Below are 23379 nucleotides of genomic sequence, written 5' to 3' on the forward strand. Positions count from 1 at the left end.
TGCAGAGGGTGCTGGAAGAGAACATAAATTCAAAACACACACCGAGTCATTCGTTGATGAGGAAATAAGAAAAATTGGAAGGGACAGTGACGTCTTGAATCTGGAGACAGAGCCAAATGTATTTGATCTTTTCATGTCAATCATCTTTTTTATCCTATTTCTTTACTGTTTATATCAATGGCCGTTATACACAGTTATTATACTTATTGTTGCCTGCTGTTGTTGTATTCCCATCATTCACGCAAACAACATATCCAATGGCGCCATGATTTCTCCATCTGGAAGGAGGAGAGAGCAATATGTCCCGACGTTGGGTTCATACGTGCTACTCCACAAAAAAAAAAAGAAAAAAAAGAAGTAAAACAACCTTTACGTTGCATCAATAGCCGGATATTCCAACAGTAGGCTTGCACTATTTACGGTCATGGTACAGTACTCTAATACTAGATATGTTTGTAATCTCAACATTTTTTACTCGACATAAACGTGGCAAAGTATTCCAAAGAAGAAAGCGCTGCAACGGTCAAATTTATTTTATTTACATGACTATAAAGATTCATATTAAACGAAATCAATTCAAACTACGGTAAATGTGACAGGCCTTAAACATGGACATGCGCACATGAATGAATTCCTGTTCCAGAGATGTAGGCCTAAAATAATTATTTCGACTACACCAACTTAAGTCTTTCTTTTCTACTTTACGATTAGTGAAATTTTAAGCCTAATAGCATTTGAAACAGATATAAATCCAAAAGAAAACTACTGAAAAATGCCAATGTTTTATTTAATCTTACAACAGACAGTGCAAGGCACCAATTACATGATGTTGTTGTTAAGGGTAGCAGTGGCTGGCTCTCAATAGATTTATACCAAATAAAATAAGCAAAAAGCTAAATCAAAATGATAAAGTAAAACAGCCAGAAAAATTAGCAGAGCTTTCGGCCAACACTAGCCCTTCATCAGTGCAAGTGAGAGTACTTGGATATATTATATATATAAAACAAGTAATAATTAAAAAAAGAACTTTAAATATAAATTATGCTTTAGTTAAAGACACACTAGGAATCAGATGAGAAAGTCCTAGCTGGCACAACAACCTGCTGCATTTGCAAGTATTTTTAAAAGGGTTTTTGTTTTTTTTATTAAGATAAAATAAATTGAATTAAAAAAGTTCAGAATGTTGATTGATGTTTAGCTTTACATCCAACAAAACTCATAAACTACAGTTTAAGTTAAAACATTACAATATTACAAAAATGAAACCCAATTTTTGTCCATGAATCTCTAAAACTCCATTATTTATTGCGCTAAAAAGTTAAACAACTAAACTTGGATACTATCTATTACACCATATTTATTCAATATAAGGTTAGAGGGCGGTCTAAGCATTGATCTTGCTACTACTTTCTACGTCTGATTCTTTATAGTGCTTTAACGTCCTGGCAGAAGGATCGTCTGTGTTAACCCACTTTGGCATCCAGAAGTATGGTATCCAAGATGAACGGTTTGGGTAGAACCGTTCAAATATCTGACGATAATAATACGCTTCTTTAGACTTTGGTGGATTGAATGGATACATTTTAGGCGCATCTTCAAACATACTATCTGTCACCTGAAATGGTTAAAAAAAGATTGAACATAACTAAAAATATTTAAAATAATAATACACATTTATGAAAAGAGTTTTCTATAAACAGGTAGAAGTTACATGATAGACTAGAGACTGTAGGGTTTAGTTCTTGTTGGAAGTCCACAAGTGAGTCACTGGGTTGAGCATAAAAGGTGTATTTCAAACAAAATATGATAAAGATGACTAAATTATGATTAAAATTACTTTATAAGTAAACGCTCAATTGGTATAACATGAGTTGAGCATAAAAGGTGTACTTACAACAAAATATGATGAAGATGATTAAATTATGATTAAAATTACTTTATAAGTCAACATTAATAAAATGACAAGAATCTTGTGTTGTAATTGGTAATATATGACTATTAAACAATCAGATGGCATGACTTTAAATGCAATACCAATGTTACACTAACTAATCACATGATACATACTTTAGTTTCAATAAACTCTTGTAGAACTTGGTACCAAGACTTTTCTGTAGATGACACTCCATCACTAAAGGCTTCTTTTGGTCTCCATAAGATCTCTTCTGGTAAAAGACCTGATCCATCAAATGCTTTTCGCAAGATATACTTCTCTACTCCATGCCTTGGCGTACGTAGTTTGGCCGGTATAGATAAGAAGTTGGATACAAAATGGTGATCTAAAAATGGCACTCGAATTTCTAATCTGAAAAGGAGGGAAATGGATGAATTAATACCCTTTTCACACCTGCAAAAATTAACATGTTGTAACCAGGTTTGCATAGTGTGAAGACAATTTTGTCCCCACTGATGAGAAGCTTATTTTTGTTCCGAGATGTCCCGAGTGTATTAAACTGACCAATCATAGTAATCAAATAGCACTATGCTTTCTCCAGAGATTTTTCACGGTTCACATATGCGTGTATGAAAACGTGTAATAAATTGGGAGAACAAACCTGGTTACTAACTTGTTACAAGTTGTAACAATTTATTCAGATGTGGAAAGAGTATAAGATTCAAATAAAATGTTATTTGCTACTAAATTTCTAAAGGTGATTTGATATTGGTTGTTGTGATTTCCTATGCTCTGATTTGCTGACCAATTTTCACTTCATAAAAATTAGAAACTCTTCGAATTACTAATTTCGCTAAAGATAAAACTCAAGGAAAACAAAAACTCTATAATTCATGACAGATAGGGATTTGGGAGATGGAAATATGAATATGCTTATATGCTAACAATTGTTGCGAATTTGCCAAGTGGAAAACAGGCTTTAGGCCAAATCAACCTTTCTGAATATAATAATTAAAATATCCTATTGTAATTATGTCTAGTGTAACAACCATCACACATATATGTTTTACCCAAAAGCAGACGTTGTCCTATCCCCTCTAAGGACATCATACAGGTAAAGGTCATCCAACAGCCGCCGGCTTTCTTTATCTGCGTCCTCTGCACTAGGTGACATGTGAAAGTAGATGTACCCTTGACAGAGTTCATCAGCTCCCTCTCCAGACAATACTACAACTGTGTCTGTTTCCTTTTTAACATATTTTGATACAAGGTACATACCTGGAAAAATGGAATTAACTTTCATTAATGAAGAATAGTTTTGGAGAGTGCTACTAACAATGAAACTACAACTACCATGGTTAGGGTTACGGCGTACACTTTTATGTTATAAAAGAAGTGAAATAGAAACGGTACTCTAACGAGACTGGTCAAACTCAATTGGTGAAAATGTTCATCTTCACTCGGATGACCTTATTCAAAAAAGTGTTGACAGCGGTGAGATTTTCTTCTTAAGATTTTAAAATCAGTGTGAACGAAGTTTTAGGCATCATGTTGCTGGCATTACATGTTACAAGTAGAAATGTGATTTCAATGCAATTCCAATTTAAAAAAAATGATCATGAAAGTCTTCTTTGCGACCTACCAACAGAAGCTCGTATAGTTGTGATATCATAACTCTCCAAGGAGTAGATAACATCTTCAACTGCCTCAATACCTTCTTCTGGTGTGAATCCTATTTCATGGTGTTCACTGCCAATGTGTGCCGCTACTTTTCGAGCGGCGGCCACGTCAGGACTTCCTTTCATGCCGATGGAGAATGTTTGTATCGGATAGCTTACACCTTCTTCTGTTGCTAACTTAGCAACCAGTGCGGAGACTAGACTGGAATCTAAACCGCCTAGAAAAAGAAATATTGTAATATAACGATATACTTTTATATTTAAGAAATTGACCTTTGTATCAGAATAGGTTCACAAACTTGACCCAGAAAGTCCAAAGGAGAGTTTGTCCAGATGTTTTAATGACCATTTAGTTTATAATAGAATCCCTAAAGAAAACACTTAGCTTAATTTTGCGACTGTTCCCATCGTAAAACAATTAGATATTGACAGTTTTAAGCAGAGATTCGACAGGGCCAATTCATCATTGTAACCTCCCCAGATAAGATCAATCACTCCCACTTAAACACCCCTGGATCAACTTAGGACCAATCATTAGCTCCATAAATGATGTAATGACATTATGCAAATGAACTGAGCCAATATACCCCCAAGTTTCAGAGGAGCCCAGACACATCTCACAGCCACTTCTTCAGAAGAACATCTACACCTCACAGCCACTTCTTCAGAAGAACATCTACACCTTACAGCCACTTCTCCAGAAGCAGACCTACACAATTCACACCTCACCGACAGCATCACTGATCCTCTGTATCCTTATCCTAATAGTATATTGTACCGAATCATTATTGTACTGAAGTATTATACTGAATAAACAATATATGTGTTACGACAGTTAAGCGAGTAAGAGTCTTTCATTAGTACCTCAACAACGCAACACTATATTACAATATCTTTATCACAGTAGTTCTTATAGAAGTTGTGTATTGCATGGATTCGCTTACATGTTTGTTTTTAATTTTTCAATCTCAATATTTATGTTACCTGATAAAAAGCAACCTATCCTTCTGTTGGCCATGAATCTTTTTCTTACAGCTTCAGTCAACAAGAGACGAATGTTAGCAAGATGCTCATCCACTGAAAGTAGATTGAAACAAGTAGTTAGTTGTAATGTTACTGTAATAATTAAAAAGATGTAGTTGTGCTGAGCTAAAGGGCTGTGTATAGCCTACAGACATAATAATAATAATGCACAACATTACTAAATTAAATGCAATGTTGTATACAACTTAATTACTAAAACTAATAGGGCTTTGCCTATAAAACCCCTTGGAGCTGGAATCTGCCCCTGATATCTTGAAGATTTGTGTAAAATTTCATTAATGGATTATTACATTGTTATCTCAAAGAACGAATCCATCAACCTACAGTACCTTCTGGTTTGGGTGTTTGGGTCTCCAACGCCCATTTTGGTGTCTCATCATATAAATGAAATTTGTGTCGACTAACAAACATAGCTTTCCCATTCATTAACAAGTCATACTCTTCATAGTGAGCAGGAGGAAACGGCTCAATGTTTGCACAGTCGTGTGTGTTGCTAAGACCCACAATGCCTTTGGCTTCTGAGCAGATTGCAAGTATGCCATCATCTTCCAAGTACAGACGAAACATTGGACGAATACCAATGGTATCACGACCGATAAATACCTGAAATGAAACAGCAAATATGTTCATTATTTTTATTTTTATTTTCTATTGTGCTGTAAAAGTCATTAAGTAGTACTGTAAATATGACAGTTAAATAATTACTCTAATAACTACATACTAGTACTTGTTTTTGGACAGTCATTTGCATGGGTCAAGACATAATAATTCTAATATGGAATACAAATTAAATTGAAAACTAACTTAAAAGGTAACTCAACAGTACAGCAGGCCTACTACAGTAGCTGTACTTTGGGTGCCTACTGTTGTAGCAGTAAGTGTCTACACAGCAGGCCTACTAGCTGTACTTTGGGTGCCTACTGTTGTAGCAGTAAGTGTCTACACAGTAGGCCTACTAGCTGTACTTTGGGTGCCTACTGTTGTAGCAGTAAGTGTCTACACAGTAGGCCTACTAGCTGTACTTTGGGTGCCTACTGTTGTAGCAGTAAGTGTGTAGGCCTACTAGCTGTACTTTGGGTGCCTACTGTTGTAGCAGTAAGTGTCTACAGTAGGCCTACTAACTGTACTTTGGGTGCCTACTGTTGTAGCAGTAAGTGTCTACAGAGTAGGCCTACTAGCTGTACTTTGGGTGCCTACTGTTGTAGCAGTAAGTGTGTAGGCCTACTAGCTGTACTTTGGGTGCCTACTGTTGTAGCAGTAAGTGTCTACAGAGTAGGCCTACTAACTGTACTTTGGGTGCCTACTGTTGTAGCAGTAAGTGTCTACAGTAGGCCTACTAACTGTACTCTGAGTGTCTACTGTTGTAGCAGTAAGTGTCTACACAGTAGGCCTACTAGCTGTACTTTGGGTGCCTACTGTTGTAGCAGTAAGTGTCTACACAGTAGGCCTACTAGCTGTACTTTGGGTGCCTACTGTTGTAGCAGTAAGTGTCTACAGTAGGCCTACTAACTGTACTCTGAGTGTCTACTGTTGTAGCAGTAAGTGTCTACAGTAGGCCTACTAGCTGTACTTTGGGTGCCTACTGTTGTAGCAGTAAGTGTCTACAGTAGGCCTACTAGCTGTACTTTGGGTGCCTACTGTTGTAGCAGTAAGTGTCTACACAGTAGGCCTACTAGCTGTACTTTGGGTGCCTACTGTTGTAGCAGTAAGTGTCTACAGTAGGCCTACTAGCTGTACTTTGGGTGCCTACTGTTGTAGCAGTAAGTGTCTACAGTAGGCCTACTAGCTGTACTTTGGGTGCCTACTGTTGTAGCAGTAAGTGTCTACAGTAGGCCTACTAACTGTACTCTGAGTGTCTACTGTTGTAACAGTAGGTGGCTTATACAGTACCTTCTTGGTTTGTGTATCTAGCAGGCAGAATGCAAAGACACCATCCAGCATCTTAGCCATGAAGTCAATGCCACCATGTGCATACAAGTGGATGAGAACTTCACCATCACAGTTACTGGTAAAATCAAACTTGTATTGTTCACGTAACTAGAACAAAAAAAATTGCAATGTTTGTAAAGATCTTGATGTTTTAATCTACAGTATGTAGCCAGCTAGGTCTAACCGATGTTACTCAATTACATTTAGTATATATCTATAATTATTGTATCATCTAGTTATAAAAAAAAACAGCATGCCTAGGTGCAGATATGTTTCAATATTAAAATGCTATTACAGTATTTAAATGAAACTTCATTTTAAACATATGCTGACTATATTTTGCTCACCTTTTTGAAGTTGTATATTTCTCCATTGTACATCATCCATATGTGAGGATACGCCTTCAATCTCATTGGCTGCATACCAAAAACATCATCCACGATAGCCAATCGGTGGAACCCAAACAAGCAGTTGGCTAGATGATTGACATTTTCTAGACAGAAGGCGTCCGGGCCCCGATGCGCGATCTTACAGGCACTCTCGCAGTACTTGTGTACATCTTCGTTGCTACCGAATATTGCCCAAATTCCACACATGGTCTCTGCTACAAATTTGATTTAATCTGAAAATAAAGAAACATAAAACATGTGTGATATTTTTATCTCTGTTAGTTTGTTTTTAAATTTTGCTACAGATTTAATCTGAATTAGGTCAAAGGTGATTTAAGCTTATTGGATTAGAGATTCATGGAAAGGGTGTGTTTTACTTTCATATCAATATCATCAGTAAAATAAAAAATACATCCTAAAATTGTTTTGATAGTCATACTGAAGCACAGAAAAAAACAAAAAGAAATATGGTAATGATAAATACAAATAAATAGCAAAAACACAATAAATTAATTAAATAATTAAATTAAAACACAATACAGTGCATTATAATAGAATTGCTATCAAATAGATGCAGCGTGATAACAGCATGATTCGGCCCAGGAAAAGTTATCGAAATAATAATTGCATATAATTATGTTTTAATACTTGCTGTGTACAGTAATACAGGAACAATTTTATACTAAGCTTTTGAATGAATAAAAATACTTACTGAATGAAAAACTATAATAAATCAATCCTGACTTTTGTAAAATTCAAAATAATAAAAATACTAGTGAGACTTAGTATAATAAGTATTCATTTTGTCAATAGGTCATTGGAAAAAACAAAGCATATGTTAACAATGAACAGGTTTAAGTATATCCTTGTTTGTGGTATTTGAGTAGGTCTTACTTTGGTAGGACAATGTATTGGATCTGTTAAAGCTCAGGTACAGGCATGAATTTGAAATATAATATTTTGTTAATTGTACATAAATCAAATATTTGTAACAGAAATCGAGACAAAAAAACATGACTTTCCCTTAATATGGTCAAATACAAAATTTAGCAAAATTCTTCCATAAAAACCAGGAAGACTTTTTTTCAGTAGTTAGGTAGTTAACCTAATGTAATAACATGTCTGTTGACTCCCTCGACGGTGAAAAAAGATGGTGGATATACGGTGGATAATTTTTGTTATAGCATGAAAACAAAAATCTGAAGTTGGATAAAAATATCAGAAATGTAATATTCAAGTTATATTACCTATATTTAGTCATCTGATAACATTTTTTACCACACCATTTATTTTCATAGCTTTTTAAAATGCCTCTCTATTTACAAAATTTGTGTACAAAAGAATAGAAATTTTACTGTGTAATTTGAACTATCCCCCCACTGATAAGAAAGGGCCTATTTTCAACAAGCTCGTGTAACACAAATAAAATCCCAAAAATTATGAAACATAGGGGAAACTATATAGATCGATAATTATTGAAATGTATGATCAATAGAAATTTTTTGCCCGTACCTGGCCTTTAAACCATGTTTAAATTGTTCTTAATAACAAAATATGTTATCATGAACTTTGGACCACTTAAGTAGATAATCTTTGTTGCCATTTAAATAATCGCAGACATTGTTTTTATTTGTATTTAAAGTAGCCTATTTTCTATAAATAAAAAAAAATTAAGTTTTTAAGTTTTAAATTTTCAGACTCATCATAGTGACTTGACCTGAACTTTAAATGTTGCATCTGTGAAAAAAGATAACTAATTACTTTTTAAAATGTAAATAAACCAAAAAATAAATAAAAATCAAAGCGTTTCAATTCTTAATTAGCTTTAAAAAAACCTCGTATTATTAGAGCGGCCGATTATAAATTACTACTGCTAATGATGATTGTCAAACATTAGACAGAAATTAAATTACGTATTTAAAATAAAATTACATTCAAATTAACAAAATAGAGTTAGGCCTATAGAGTACACTGTAGACTGAAAAAAAACATAATGTAATAATAATTAAATAATCTGAAATATTTTTGAAGGTCACGTTGACCTCCTCTTGGCGCTTACTGTTCAGTATGGAATTTAACTTCATCAAACAAAACTGTACATTCTCTCCAGCCAATTTTGATTATGGATTTCCCTCCAACTGTGTGGGTGCCAAGCAGCAGGCAGTGAGGTTGATTCTCTATCTATCTCTAGATAGGCCTATTTTATGCCTCTACTCTACACCTGAAAATAAACTAGGCCTAGGCCTAGCAATTAACTCTAGTTATTATCTAAACAAATTAAAACATACATTATACGATAAAATAGAAGCATATGCTTACTTTCTGGCGAAGAACCGGTATCTGATGCAAACGGCGTGGTGTGTTGATCAGTGAGTGTTTGTTTTCTATTGTAAATTTGACCTTTCAGTTCGGTCAAGCATAGAGTTGCATCATCACTTTGCTATAGGGATACACTAAAAAACTCTATATATTAAAATAAAAGGAACGTAATAAAATAATTTAGATAGTTAATCCACTTTATTAACAGATAGATACAACGTAGTTTAAATATAAATAAAACCTTGAAACATACATAAGATGCCAATATCCAGGAAACAAGAAAACAATTTCCTAAACAAAATGACTTTCAGTTTCAGTGTTCTAGTTATATTTCAAGTACATCCCTAAAAATACTTTAAAGAGCACTCTCAACGGTGGCAAAGTTGTTACCCAATAAGAAACTTTTTTCAGCGAACTAAACTCCCCTCCCCCCACCCCCACCCCAACCCGAAAACAAACTTTTTTTGGTCGATACTAATGGACAACTATTTTAATTGCTTTATTCAGCTAAAGGTAGAACAACTTTTTGGTAGGTTCCAGGCATAAAATGTATTTTATTTAAAACTGGAAAAATATTCCAAAATAAAGAAAATGAATAATATAATGTATAGGGATATGTACATATTAGTTTTATATTATATATTATACCTGATTACTAAATATAGATAGTGTTAATTTTTTCTTTAAACTGGTTTATTAAAAAGTCTTTATTCTGTGTTTTATATCTTTTATGCGTGTATGCAGATACCTAGATGGCGTTGAGGGAATTCTGAAAAACAGAGAATCAATCCCCATTGGTTGCCTCATTCACTTTCCAAAAATGGCAATTCAGTGGTAAAATTACAGATGAATTTGTTTAGGTTGCGAGTCAGAAAAACTCCCTAACTTTTTATTTGTTGTATTCACCTCGTTGTTGTTGAAAAAACATTTTAACATGTTTTGCCAACAACTTCCAAAATTGTTGCGAGAGAAGAATATTGTCATTCATTGAAATTAACTTGTATAGTATTCACCTTGTCATGTTTTCCCCAAAAACCTCTCTAAATCGTTGAATTGAGAGTAAAATAGTTTTATTTGTTGAAACTAACTATCTATTTTTGTTGTATTCTACTTGTATCATTGCTGAATTGAACAGTTTGACATGTTTGCCAAAAACTTCCAAAATCGTTAAATGGTGAGAGGATAAAATTCTCTTTCATTGAAACTAACTTTTATTGTACACACCTTGTCTTGTTGAATAGAACAGTTTTACATGTTTTGACCTCTCAAGATCGAATGTATAGGAAAATAGTTTTATTTGTTGAAACTAACTTGTTTCGTTGAAATAAACAGTTTTATATGTTTGCTGAAAACTCCCTAAATCGTAGAAAGGAGAGGAGAATACAGTATTTTCATTCTTTGAAACTAATTTTCTATTTGTTGTATTTACGTATATTGACAAAAAAACAATACAAACATATCGATCTTCTTACAAATTGACTGAATTTATTATAGACACAAGTCGTTGTTATATGTAGTCTCATTTTTCTACATACAGTTACAACTTCCCATTTACAACTTTTCAAATAGCCAAGTTGTTCACTTTATTTTTTTATATAGATTTTCCATTTTTTAGACTTGTACAACAAACAGTTATAAGTCATCATAAGTAAACCATAGAAAAACACATTATAACTTAAAATTCAGGTGAATATTGGATAAAACGCGTTGTAAAATTAAACATATATTATTGTTATTGATGTCATAAACTGTGAACATAAAATAAACAACGTAACCATTAAATGATAGCAAAATACTTAAATATAAACCAAACAAATAAATGTGATGTTTCAATAGCATATAGAATTGTGATTGGTCAATGTGCCAATCTGGTATCTGACACTAGGGAGTTTGAGATTAATAATAATAGTAATATTTAAACATTACAGGAACTAGTAGTTGTCTACTCATACATAGCCCAGTATACAATAGCATACACTGTACATCAGCAGCCTATAGCATGTACTATACATGGAAAACTAGCATATGCTGTACAAGGGTAGCCTATAGCATACACTATGCACAGACAGCCTAGAGAATACGCTATGCACAGACAGTCTATAGCATACACTATGCACAGACAGCACATAGCATGATACAAAAAATAGCATCCTCTACAAGGGTAGCCCATAGCATACACACTATGCACAAACAGCTCATAGCGTATGCTAAAGTCAAACATTCTAAAATGTAATCAATTTATAAATCGGTAAATGAAACAAGCAAATGTATTTCAAGTTTTATAGTGTTTGACAATGGGTTTTATTTACTAGAAACATAGAAACAATTGTTTACATGTATGGCATATTTCAAGATTTCTGTAACATACACTCTTGCACTTTAACTATACAGTATGCATGCGAGTAAAACACGGATGTACATAAAAAAAAAATACTATACCACATCAGAGCATAAAGTTTACACTGTAAAAGAAATATCACAGTATAACAGATTACATAATAGAAAACTTAAAACAAAAATATGTAATGGTATGAAAATGTTAATTTTGCACTACTGTATATGAAATATGTCAAACATACTGAAGCAACAAACTGTATACAAATGTAACTGTTTTAGTTAAAAATTATGCAATTGAAATATTCAATTTCACAAATTCTGCAAATTTGCTGGCTTGAATGAATAAAAATGTTAGAATTAATGATGAATTAGTATTTACTTTCAAGTTGTTTAAACAATTCTCCAACCTACCTGTATCAATGCTAGGTTTATTCAGAAGGTTTAATCGAAAGAATTCTCAAGGTGAATAGACAAAGGCACTGAAAACGTACCATTATTCAAAGTGTTCTTTGGAAATATTTAAAGGTGTATTAGTAATTATTAAAAATATAATGGAAACTAGATCTTGTTTTTATAGAAACTAATTTAATGTGTACTAACTAACAACTTTAATAATAAATGGACGTTAAGGTATTCAAGAATGTAATTATTATACATTATTAAGCTTTTTAGGAATGTATATCTACAACTTTTAATAATTAATTATTTAAAAAGTATTTCCAGGGACGATAAGATTTAAACTATAGGTCATATTGTTCTACTTTTAAATCTCGCCGATTTTGTGGTGTTTTGTAAAAAGTGTATCCATCAGAACTACAGTAATATTATCAGATCTGCCAAATCTTTCATATCTTCAAACAAAACTACTTGAGCTCAAGATTTGATCAAAATGTTATATTAGTTCACATGATAATATCTATATTATTAATTTCTTTTTTTTACAACAACACAACTATTATTAATTTAAATAATTCAAGAATTCTATCAAGTTATTAAAATGTTATTTACATTATCAAAGGTATTTCTGAGTAGTATTTAAACTGTATTTTAAACTAAAAACTGTTTGTTATATATGGTTCAAATTTCATGTACTGTACTTCGTACATGTTTCTATTGCACACTGTGAATCACAAAACTACAAAATCAATCAAGCGTAACCAACATCATTTTTTACAAACATTATGAGAACATGTGATATTTTCCACAACTATGGCAAAATAAAAATAGTAATCAAAAATATCATTAATGTAGTCGTTAATGTTTGTGATGAAAATTACGCATGTTACGCTCTACTGGTTTCCAAGTCTTGGTGTCACGTCGTGCAATCTATGGTTCATGGTTTCTTCAAATTTGTAAAAACAACATAATCATTTTAGTTAAGGAGAAAATAACATACTAGATGTATTCATATTTAAATGTATGCAAATTAAATTATACAACAAAACAATAAAAATAATTAGAATTGGATAAAAACCAAACAACTACCGCTCAATGATGTCAAAATCTTCAAAACAACAGATAAACAAAAAATAAAAAGTGTTAGTTTTAGATAGAGGTTAGGTACGTCAAGGACCAAATATATATTCATAAAATCATTTGACCATAGAAAGTTTAAATTAATGTACAATAGTCACCAACACATAAAAATAATATACTATACAAAATAATAACATTTCTGATAAAAAAAAAAAGAAAAAAAAAGAATAAAATCATCTTAGTCATTAAAAAAATGAACTTAGGTTAAAAACAGCATAAACCATTTAGGTTTCTAATTTATTAACTTTAAATCACATCCCAACTTTTTACAGGACACATTCTGCTTGTTAAAATTAGAACCAATAAAAAAAAATAATAATATTTTATTTTTTAATATCAAAATATTAAATTCTGCATATAATACAGTTTAAAGATTACATATTAAAATAATTCTTCTTTCCCGAAAATGAATTTGGTTTTACAGAATAAAAAGAAAATAATTTAATCAAGTTAATATCATGGGTATCTACACCATTACTTTAAAAGAATGGTTTTATGTACATTATTATAAAATTTACTTTACTTTTTCTCGTAGTCTTAAAATGTTCTATTGTAAATCTGAAATTAATTGATTGAAATGTTGAGAATTTAATCTTAATTTAAAAGAGTCTTGTTTTACAAAACATTTAAATTGAAGATGTTAAAATAGATTATTCTTTAGTTTTAAAATACAGACATTTTAAAAGGAAGGGAAAAAGCTGCATGCATATTCAGCATTCATTATTCACCACATGTACACCACCTGTATTGGTAACTATTCAAAATAGTGAACTCATTACAAATGACTAAATATTTCAAAGTGAATAGTATTCATGACTGGTTGAATAGTCTCCTATTAGGTGAATACTCTCCTATTAGGTGAATAGTCTCCTATCAGTTGAATAGTGTCCTATCAGTTGAATAGTGTCCTATCAGTTGAATAGTCTCCTATCAGTTGAATAGTCTCCTATCAGTTGAATAGTCTCCTATCAGTTGAATAGTCTCCTATCAGTTGAATAGTCTCCTATCAGTTGAATAGCATGGTGTCTGTTGAATATAATCCAGTATCTTCACCAGATAAACAACATTTGACCAGGTTTGAAAAGCATTTTCCAAACAGACTTCCTATTTATGTCACTATAACTCTGTTGTCATTGTACTTCGGGTGGGCAACGTATTAGACTCGGAGTGTGCTTCAACATGCCAAGGGGACATTCCATTGCCAGACCTCTGCCGTGTAACGCTTGTTGTACTTGGAGCATACACAGTACCAGATGTTTTCCTGGTCAACACAGGCAAGGTGCCGCTACTGTTAACCTTCTTTGATTTCTGCAATTGCTAAAAATAGAAATCATGAAATTTAAATGTCTGTTTGTTATAAATAAATAAGTCAAGTCAGTTTGTCATCTGTCCATCTGTTAGTCAGTCAACATGAAAATCAATAAAACATATTTCATAACAAACATTAAATTCATTTAAATATAATATTGGATTAATTAATATACTGCTATGATATCGTATTGACATAATGTTACATATTTACAACATCACACATAATATACATATTCAAAAAAGTGAAATGAACTGAAAATAGGAGAAATAATGTTTCTGACATGACAATTAATGTTGAAAAATTTGAAAACTTTAACTATGAATTCAGAAAAGAAATTCCTTTAAAAGATATCTATCAGTCAACCAACGAAATAAAAAAGGGATTACACTTACAGACTGAGGCACATTATTAATAGCATAGTGGTTATGGATCAGGATAATACTCTGTAAAGGTTGCTACACATTAGAACGATAACGACCAATAATAAATAAACAGTTTTCATTCTAGATGAGATAGCAATTTATGCTCTCTTTCATAAAAAAATAATATTTTTTTAAATCCAATCAAATGATGTCATGATCAAGAACAGAAATGATTACAACATTATTGATCTACCTGATCATGAAATTATTTGATTGGACGTGTGAAAATATTATTTTCTTCAAAGGCAGCATAGATGGTTCTCCTATAGTTCTAGGATGAAAACTATTAGATTTCTTTTGTTTTATGCAGGAAAAATGCATATTTACAGTAGCTATATTATCATCCTAGCATAAATGAGCATTAAAACTACCACCTTGCCTCCACCAATTTATGTGCACTCAAATTTAGTTGATAACCAGGTTCTATTTTTTCCCAGTTGCTATTAAAAAACTAACAGTATAATATAGTACTTTTTCACCTTCATTATAGATTAATACTGTTTAGAATACAGGTTATTATTGGGTGCAACTGCATTGCACTCAATAACTATCATTGAAGGCATAAGTAGAATTAAGTTGACTTCTGAAAGTCATTGGGGCACAGCAATTGCTGTACTTAGTACCATAACGATTGATGTTAAATGCATTTGTTTTGTATTAAATGTTACAGATATATGAAATGTTAACCTACTTCTAAACGATTAGGAGAACTGGCAGAAGTGGCGAGAATCTGTCGAAAAGAGTAGAGAAAGTGGTAAAATATGAATTGAAAGGATCAGGGATTGGCATTGGTTTGTTTAATCTTTTTTGGTTAGAGATAGGCACTTGTTTGATCCGAATAGTAATGATTTGTACCATTCCATTGTAAAGATTAGACACTTTACAAGGCTAAGGTAGAATTGCATGGGATTATAGATCAGACAAAATAATCATCTTTTGGGTCATGCCTATGGAATGCCAAAACTGACAAAGAAAATAAACATGCACAAGTTATTAAACAAAGCAAAGGAAGGGAATTCTAAAAACAGACACTCTAAAGCAAAATCTGTAATATATAAACCAAATCATTCAAACCCAAGAAATGTAAGTAATACAATGTATTTAAAACTGGAAGAATAAATATTACCATATGTACACATATTATCCCTAAATGACCCTCCCAAATTGGAAATCAGTTTCATGCAAAATAATTCACATTTAATCAACTAAATTAACATTTGAGGAATTGGTCCAAAACTTAAACTTGACCAAATATTTGAGTTTACATCATTACAGTAATAACACAAACATAATGTAAAACAACACAGCATGCAACATGCAACTAAAACACTAGTAAAGAAAAACAATAACATTAATTCAGATTTTTCAATTTTTATATCATATTACATTTTTTTTTCTTATTGTTAAAGCATATTAATTTAATATTATTCTTGTTAGAATAGAATTGCTTAAGAATATTAATTAGATTAAAATTGATATTGTATTAAAATATTATAACAAATATTTATTAACATTTTTAAATGTAAAGTTTGATAATATAAGTTCAAAAGAAATAAAAATATTATCAGTAAAGGTGTCAATGAATTTGCAAATTCAAGTGGTAATTTGCATATGATCAGCTTTTCATTTGCATAATTGATAGTAAGTTGCTGATTGGACAATTGGAAGATGACTAATCATGCATGCATGAATGGATACATTAATGTAAAGAAACAAAATAAGTATACAGATGCAATTGAAGAAAAGGAAACTGGAACATGCTGAAGGAACTAAACAATTAGTAAATAAAAACAATAGATTAGAAAGAATTTAAATTCAATGCATTTTAAAGTAAATCTCAATACTGTGTAACATATTATTTTGTCAAATGTGCATTTTTATTTTACTTGCAAACCTCACTTTCATTCATTGCTTTTTTTTAAATGAAAAAATAAACGTATAAATTTGCTTGTAATTGAAAAAGAAAACAAATGTGTGGTATAATCAAGTAGTAAGTTAAAGCCCCATTCCCTACGTTTTTTAGATCTAATTTAAGATCACAAACTATATTTAATGTAAAAATAATACTATATGGTCCTATTGCGATAACTTTTTTCGTCTTTAAACGGTTAAAAATGTGAAAAATAAGTCGATTTTAATAATTATAGCGGCCCGCTATAAATCCCAAAATGCATTGCGCGCGGATTGATATTTTTGTTTTTCACCTGTAATTCGCCCACTTTTCGATCGATCGTGAGGCCAAAACAAATGGAAGACTCCTAACTTTTCAGCGAAAATACCGGGTTTTCCCCAATTTGTATCAACGGAGTCTGGCAAAAATAGAAAGACAATTAATGCAGCAACTATACAACGTCAGGCTAGGTATATAGCTAGCGTACGATGTTCGCACGTTACCGATGTTTACCAGCTAGGCCTACAAAACTAAGCCTAGCCAGGCTAGGCCTAAGACCGTCCACGAGAGGTCGATCGCCGCGAGCTACTTAGGTAGTGCATTGTTTCTCACTTTTTATCATAATTTACCATAAAACGTACATTTAAGACAAGGAATGACATGGTTTAATGTTTTTAAAGTGATATATATGTATTATTTTCCAAAAAACGTCCAAAATTGCAGGGAAGGGGTCTTTAAGTAAAACACTATATCTTCCATCCAATGATAGACGTCCAGGAATGGCTTACCCAACCTAATTAATGTCATTACCCAGCTGCCATTTGGGCACTGAGTGCTCGTCAGTACACAATACTTTGTACTTAAGTAGTACATAAAGGATACAATTTAACAGTACTGTACAATTGATTTCAAATCTTATTTTGTAAACCAAAATGTAAATGTAAATCTTTAATTATTTCCTGTCATTATATACTTTTGGTTGCATTTTTGTTTTATTTGATTTTGAAAATGTATTTTTATGAGTCTTTAAGTGTTTTATTATCAAGTGTATTGCCACTGAATTACATATAGATGTGAGCATAATACATCATTATTATTATTATTACTAATTAATCAATTAATAAATTAATTTGAATTAATGAACAGCAAATCTATATTTCACTTTATCATGCATTGATGTTAGTAAAGAAATAGCTGAACGAAAATGAAAACAAAATTAAAACGTCAAGTTGAAAGGAAAAAGAAAAAGCTTGATGAAATGAGTGTTCACTCAACCGAAGCAGAAAATAAACATACCAAACCAAAAGATTGGGTGTCTGATTCGCAGGTACCATTAGAACGATTAGCAACATCGTCGCCGGAACTAGGAGGGGGAGGCGAGGCGTACGATAAATCAGGCGTCGACTCGGAAGAGGTAATCACAACATCTGTTAAAGATGTCTCAATTTTGATTGGAGGAGAATCTTTAGGAGGTTCACTCATTTTTCGAGCACTGACGAGTGCTGGGACAGAATTTGGTGTTACAGGGTCGTCGATGCATGTCTCAACAACGATGTTGCTAGATTTTGTGCCGTTTGATGCGGTGCTGACTGCTGATTGGCATGTGACAGAAGTGGAAGATTCGGCCGACTAGAAAGGAGGCAAAAATATGAACAGGAAAAAGGAAGAACAAAAAGAGTTAAAAAAAATAAAGACAAAATTATATGTAACTATACCAGTCAATGGTAGATTCTTTTTCAAATAAAATGAAGTTTTCTTGATTAGTTGAACGAACAGTAAAATATTATTTTGAATTTACTGAGTTTTATAAATGAATGCTTATTTATTTTTCATGTACTGTATTATTGTTTAAAAATAATAAATAAACATAACTATCTATATATCAAATAATTTATTGCATGCCTTGTAAAAATAATCAAGCCACAGAGTTTTATTACTGATTGTTTACATCCATTTGTGCAAAAAAGCTTTTTATTCAATATTCATGCATTTAGGTTTACTTTTACAGTGCATCTAATCTACATTTATTACCATTTCTACTTATTTTAATGCCTTGTTAGTTAAACATGATTTCCATAGAAAAAAGAAGCTTCAGAGGTGGCAACAAATACATAGGTGTATAGGGAACACACCAGTTAGCATTGGATAGATGATATTATATGTGCTATTTCAATAGTGCAGTACTATGATAACTATAGTAATCATAGTTATTATTATAGTAGTAGAATTTTTATTTTAAAAGGATACAGTACATATATATACGTAATGTACCCTCTTTAAGAAAAAATGTATGTAATGTATCCTCTTTAAAATAAAAATGAATTTGGCGACATCCAAAAAAACATGATTAAAGGATAGATCCAATCAACTGGTAACATCATAATTAAATATCAACAGCAAAGCATTCCATGTATACATAATATATAGCACTCTGATTGGTCTGGCGATGTGATGTGTCGAGGATTAATTGACAAAAAAAAATATGTTGCTGAAAAATTGTTTATTTCATCAAAAGCGAATAATGGAAAGTTCATCACGACAATAGTTTAAAAGTAGTTGAGAATATTATTAAAATATGTAATTGTTGTAGAAAACTAAAAAGTTGCTATTATTAAACATGTTTTGACCATGCATCTCTTTACGGTGTGCAGTGGTGTGCAATGCAGATTTGTCATGAATATCCCAAAAATATATAGATTATATATTATTATTTATTGCCTGGTGATTGGCTAGTGGTTAGGTCATTAACACCACAGTCTAATCAAACTCAAACCATGTTTTTGGTATGGGACTAGCCGGCTGTGTGATACGTCATAACCAGTCTCTGTCGCACTTTTTTAAAAGTACACGCATATCATAGAGTCAGTTCAATGGTGCATAAGAATGAGACCTTCAGGGTGGTTCATCGTAAAAAATCGGATTCGAAAGCAAATATTATTTAGTTATGAAAAACGTGGTATTTAACATTTTCATAAAAAGGTATTAAAGGGACACCTAATTAAAGAGACTTTGACAACTGCGCATCGTTAATTAAGCGTATTTCCTTTTACTTACATATGCTGGTTTTGGTGGCACAACAGGGTTCATTCCATTGGTGCGGGGAGCCTGTGTCCGACTCACATTAACAGTTAACAATTCAGCACTGCCTGTACGCCTTGCACGGATATTGGTAGCCCCATCGCCATTCACCACTACATTGCCTGTACCGTTTACCTCAATTGGTGTTGGTTGGGATTGACTGGGAAACAAAATAAAATTCATGTTTAAAAATAAAATCTCCTAATTCTTTAACATTGAATGTTTTATCTTAAGCTCTGTCTAGACAAAAAAAGTGTGATGTACCCAAATATGGTAGTGATATGACATCATCATGTCCATATATGGGCACATGTAGGTTGCAGGGAATACTCACACATTCTGCCAGCTTGTTGCATTTTTCATAACCTTCAAAGATTTGTCACTGGATTGTGGCGGAAGAGAAGCGGTACGTCTGTAAGCAATAAAAATATAAATTTACAATTCAGTCTTTTGTAATAATTGTGTAGTAGGATGAAAGATCTATTTATTACCTTATTGCTGGGAATTATATAAACAACAACAAAATAGGAATATTGTCTTTTAAAAAAGCCCATTATATTGAAAGGAATAAGAGCATATCAAAAAACAGGTTAAGAATTTGATTGCTTTGGCAAATAAAGATGATAGGGATGTTTTTTAATAATCAATAACCAAATTATTGAGAGAAATTTGGAAAAAAGGTGGGAGATAGCATGGTAAAATGTAGTATTGTAACCCAGCAGAATTGCAATGAGCATAAAAATGACAGTAGTACACAAAATAGACTAATATATCACAAAACAAACCTAAAGTACATGAAAGCTACAAGAAATAGGATGCAACAACAATTGAATTTTAAAATATTGCAAAATAAAAATAAACCAAGCACCAAATAAAAAGCTTTGAAGAAAGATGAAAAGAAAGTTAACACTGGACAGGAGAATAAATACCAGAGTTAAACACTGGTCAGGAAAGTTAACACTGGGCAAGAGAATACACACCGGTCAGGAAAGTTAACACTGGGCAGGAGAATAACACCGGTCAGCCAAGTAAACATTGGGCAAGAGTTAAACACCGGTCAGGAAAGTTAACACTGGGCAAGAGTTAAACACTGTGGTTAGGAAAGTTAACGCTGGGCAGGAAGATTAATACTGGTCAGGAAAGTTAACACTGGACAAGATTTAAACACCGGTCAGGAAACTTAACATTGGGCAAGAGTTAAAACAGGACAGGTATCACTTGGCAGGAGATTTAACAATGGGTAGGAAAGGTAATATTGATCAGGAGTTTAAAATTAGTTCTAAGAGTAAACCATTAGATGGAAAAGTTATCACTAGTTAGCAAATTTCAATGAGGTTGCCAATTATTAATCAAAATGTTTGGTAAATTAATGGACCATTAGTTGATGTTAGGGATACAGTATATAGATACTGTAAAAATAAGAATTGAACCAAAAGAATGAATAAGAGTATAAAAAAACAAATATTTCCCAGAGGATGCAAATTTGACCAGATAAAAACAAATGGTTGAATCAAAAAAAGAAACAAAAGTAAGAAACAAAAAATTGGAGACTCAAAAGATGAAAAGCAAAAGAAAAAAAGATAAAAATAATAATAAATGACAATGAAATATCATAAAGATGAAAAATGATAATCTATTTTAAAACTTTTGAATAATATTTTATTAATAATTAATTTAAATATTTGTCAATCGTTACTTTAAAATATCAAAAGCATTCATGCCATTGTGGTTTTCTATTGTAAATTCTTAATTATGCCAAAAACTGTATTTAAATAAATATAAATGCATGTTTATAAAGAAAGAACTATTGTAATGCACTATGTTAATATAATTATATTAAACAATTGCAGTGTTTGTTAGGAAAAATAGTGTTTTAGTCGGTAATAATGGTTTCACCTTGTTAAATACCAGTCACATACACATTTATTTTTAACCAATTAAGAAATCTAATGGATGTTACCATAATTATAATAATTAGTATTATCTATAATATATTAGGCTTCATTTACATATCAAATGAGTAGAGACTGTTGTTCATTCATTTTTGGGTTAAATTGTTAATTAAAGTTTGAGAACTAAACCAAAAACCAATTATAATTTTAGGGCCTAAATAGTAGCACTGTTTTTAGGAAAATCCTGGCGAGGCAGGACATAATTTGAACATAGTGTAGGGAAAGCAAGCATATCAATACACAGTGCCCCATCAATGGCCAATACAATGTTAACGTTTTTTAATTACTTGTAATATTGTTAACTTGTTATAATTATTGCATCAAGGAATACCATTTGTAAATATTGGGATAAAAAGGAACAATTTTAAAAGCAGATGATGTAAGTGTCCCAAAGGAAAACATGAAACACTGCAAACTCTACAGCTTATAGAAAATAAAAATACTAAAAGGATTCTATGAAGTATGGAAAGCTAACAAATAATTTAGTATATTTTTGTTTACGTACCATAAAGGAAAATCGAAAGACGAATCAGATGTGAAAATAAAAGGGGAAAAAATAGGAAACAAGTTAAAAAGAGATCAAAGTTATCTTCATCCACAGCATGTCTTTATGGTTAACACTGTATAACAATAATCTGAAAATCTTGGGCTTGAATACTGTTTAACATACAGTTGACACTACAGTATCAAACCGTCAAGATTACTTGACACTACAGTATCAAACTGTTGACACTACAGTATCAAACCGTCAACACTACTTGACACTACAGTATCAAACAGTCAACACTACTTGACACTACAGTATCAAACCCTTGACACTACTTGACACTACAGTATCAAACAGTTGACACTACAGTATCAAACAGTTGACACTACAGTATCAAACAGTTGACACTACAGTATCAAACCGTTGACACTACAGTATCAAACAGTTGACACTACGGTATTAAACCGTTGACACTACAGTATTAAACAGTCGACACTACAGGATCAAACAGTCGACACTACGGTATTAAACCGTTGACACTACGGTATTAAACCGTTGACACTACGGTATCAAACAGTTGACACTACGGTATCAAACCGTTGACACTACGGTATAAAGCAGTTGACACTACAGTATCAAACAGTCGACACAACAGTATCAAACCGTTGACACTACAGTATTAAACCGTTGACACTAGTATCAAACAGTTGACACTACAGTATCAGACAGTTGACACAACAGTATCAAACAGTCGACACTACAGTATCAAACAGTCGACACTACAGTATCAAACAGTCGACACTACAGTATCAAACCGTTGACACTACAGTATCAAACAGTCGACACTACAGTATCAAACAGTCGACACTAAAGTATCAAACAGTCGACACTACAGTATCAAACAGTCGACACAACAGTATCAAACCGTCGACACTACAGTATTAAACTGTTGACACTACGGTATTAAACAGTTGACACTACAGTATCAAACAGTCGACACTACAGTATCAAACAGTTGACACTACATTATCAAACAGTCGACACTACAGTATCAAACAGTTGACACTACAGTATCAAACAGTCGACACTACAGTATCAAACCGTTGACAC

The 23379-nt window shown here is 32.2% G+C and overlaps 2 protein-coding genes across 8 annotated transcripts in view; both read right to left on the bottom strand.

Annotated features, from left to right (window-relative positions):
- Positions 1–766: 766 nt before the first annotated feature.
- LOC140054032 (asparagine synthetase [glutamine-hydrolyzing]-like) lies at positions 767–9357 on the bottom strand. 3 transcript variants are annotated; one of them, XM_072098857.1, is made up of 10 exons: positions 9255–9308; positions 7648–7678; positions 6894–7168; positions 6508–6654; positions 4947–5220; positions 4558–4650; positions 3537–3791; positions 2965–3172; positions 2068–2305; positions 767–1615 (listed from the first exon to the last, which is right to left on the bottom strand). In XM_072098857.1, the coding sequence occupies exons 3-10, from the start codon at positions 7140–7142 to the stop codon at positions 1385–1387; spliced, it is 1695 nt and encodes a 564-aa protein (XP_071954958.1). In that variant the 5' UTR covers positions 7143–7168; positions 7648–7678; positions 9255–9308; the 3' UTR covers positions 767–1384. The 3 variants fall into 3 exon arrangements, with proteins under 3 accessions (XP_071954958.1, XP_071954941.1, XP_071954948.1); XM_072098840.1 differs by lacking the exon at positions 7648–7678 and having other exon boundaries at positions 9255–9357; XM_072098847.1 differs by lacking the exon at positions 7648–7678 and having other exon boundaries at positions 9224–9298.
- Positions 9358–10713: 1356 nt separating this feature from the next.
- The window catches only part of LOC140054046 (uncharacterized), a 50828-nt gene continuing 38162 nt past the window's right edge, over positions 10714–23379 (bottom strand). For 2 of the 5 annotated variants that reach the window (XM_072098886.1, XM_072098869.1), the window contains exons 15-19: positions 20165–20242; positions 19807–19990; positions 18049–18381; positions 15553–15591; positions 10714–14444 (exon numbers count right to left, since the gene is read on the bottom strand). In XM_072098886.1, the coding sequence (XP_071954987.1) occupies positions 14244–14444; positions 15553–15591; positions 18049–18381; positions 19807–19990; positions 20165–20242 (835 nt within the window). In that variant the 3' untranslated portion in view covers positions 10714–14243. The remainder of the gene's footprint in view (positions 14445–15552; positions 15592–18048; positions 18382–19806; positions 19991–20164; positions 20243–23379) is intronic. The other 3 variants (XM_072098877.1, XM_072098895.1, XM_072098903.1) reach the window with 3 other exon arrangements.

Source organism: Antedon mediterranea, chromosome 1, assembly GCF_964355755.1.
Source record: "Antedon mediterranea chromosome 1, ecAntMedi1.1, whole genome shotgun sequence".
NCBI lineage: Eukaryota > Metazoa > Echinodermata > Crinoidea > Comatulida > Antedonidae > Antedon > Antedon mediterranea.

Coding starts and splice junctions, on each gene's coding strand:
- LOC140054032 (XM_072098840.1), bottom strand. CDS start 7,142: ATGTGTGGAATTTGGGCAATATTCGGTAGCAACGAAGATGTACACAAG. Junction 3,173..3,536: donor AACTATACGAGCTTCTGTTG/GTAGGTCGCAAA, acceptor CCATTTTTCCAG/GTATGTACCTTGTATCAAAA. Junction 1,616..2,067: donor AAGAGTTTATTGAAACTAAA/GTATGTATCATG, acceptor TAACCATTTCAG/GTGACAGATAGTATGTTTGA.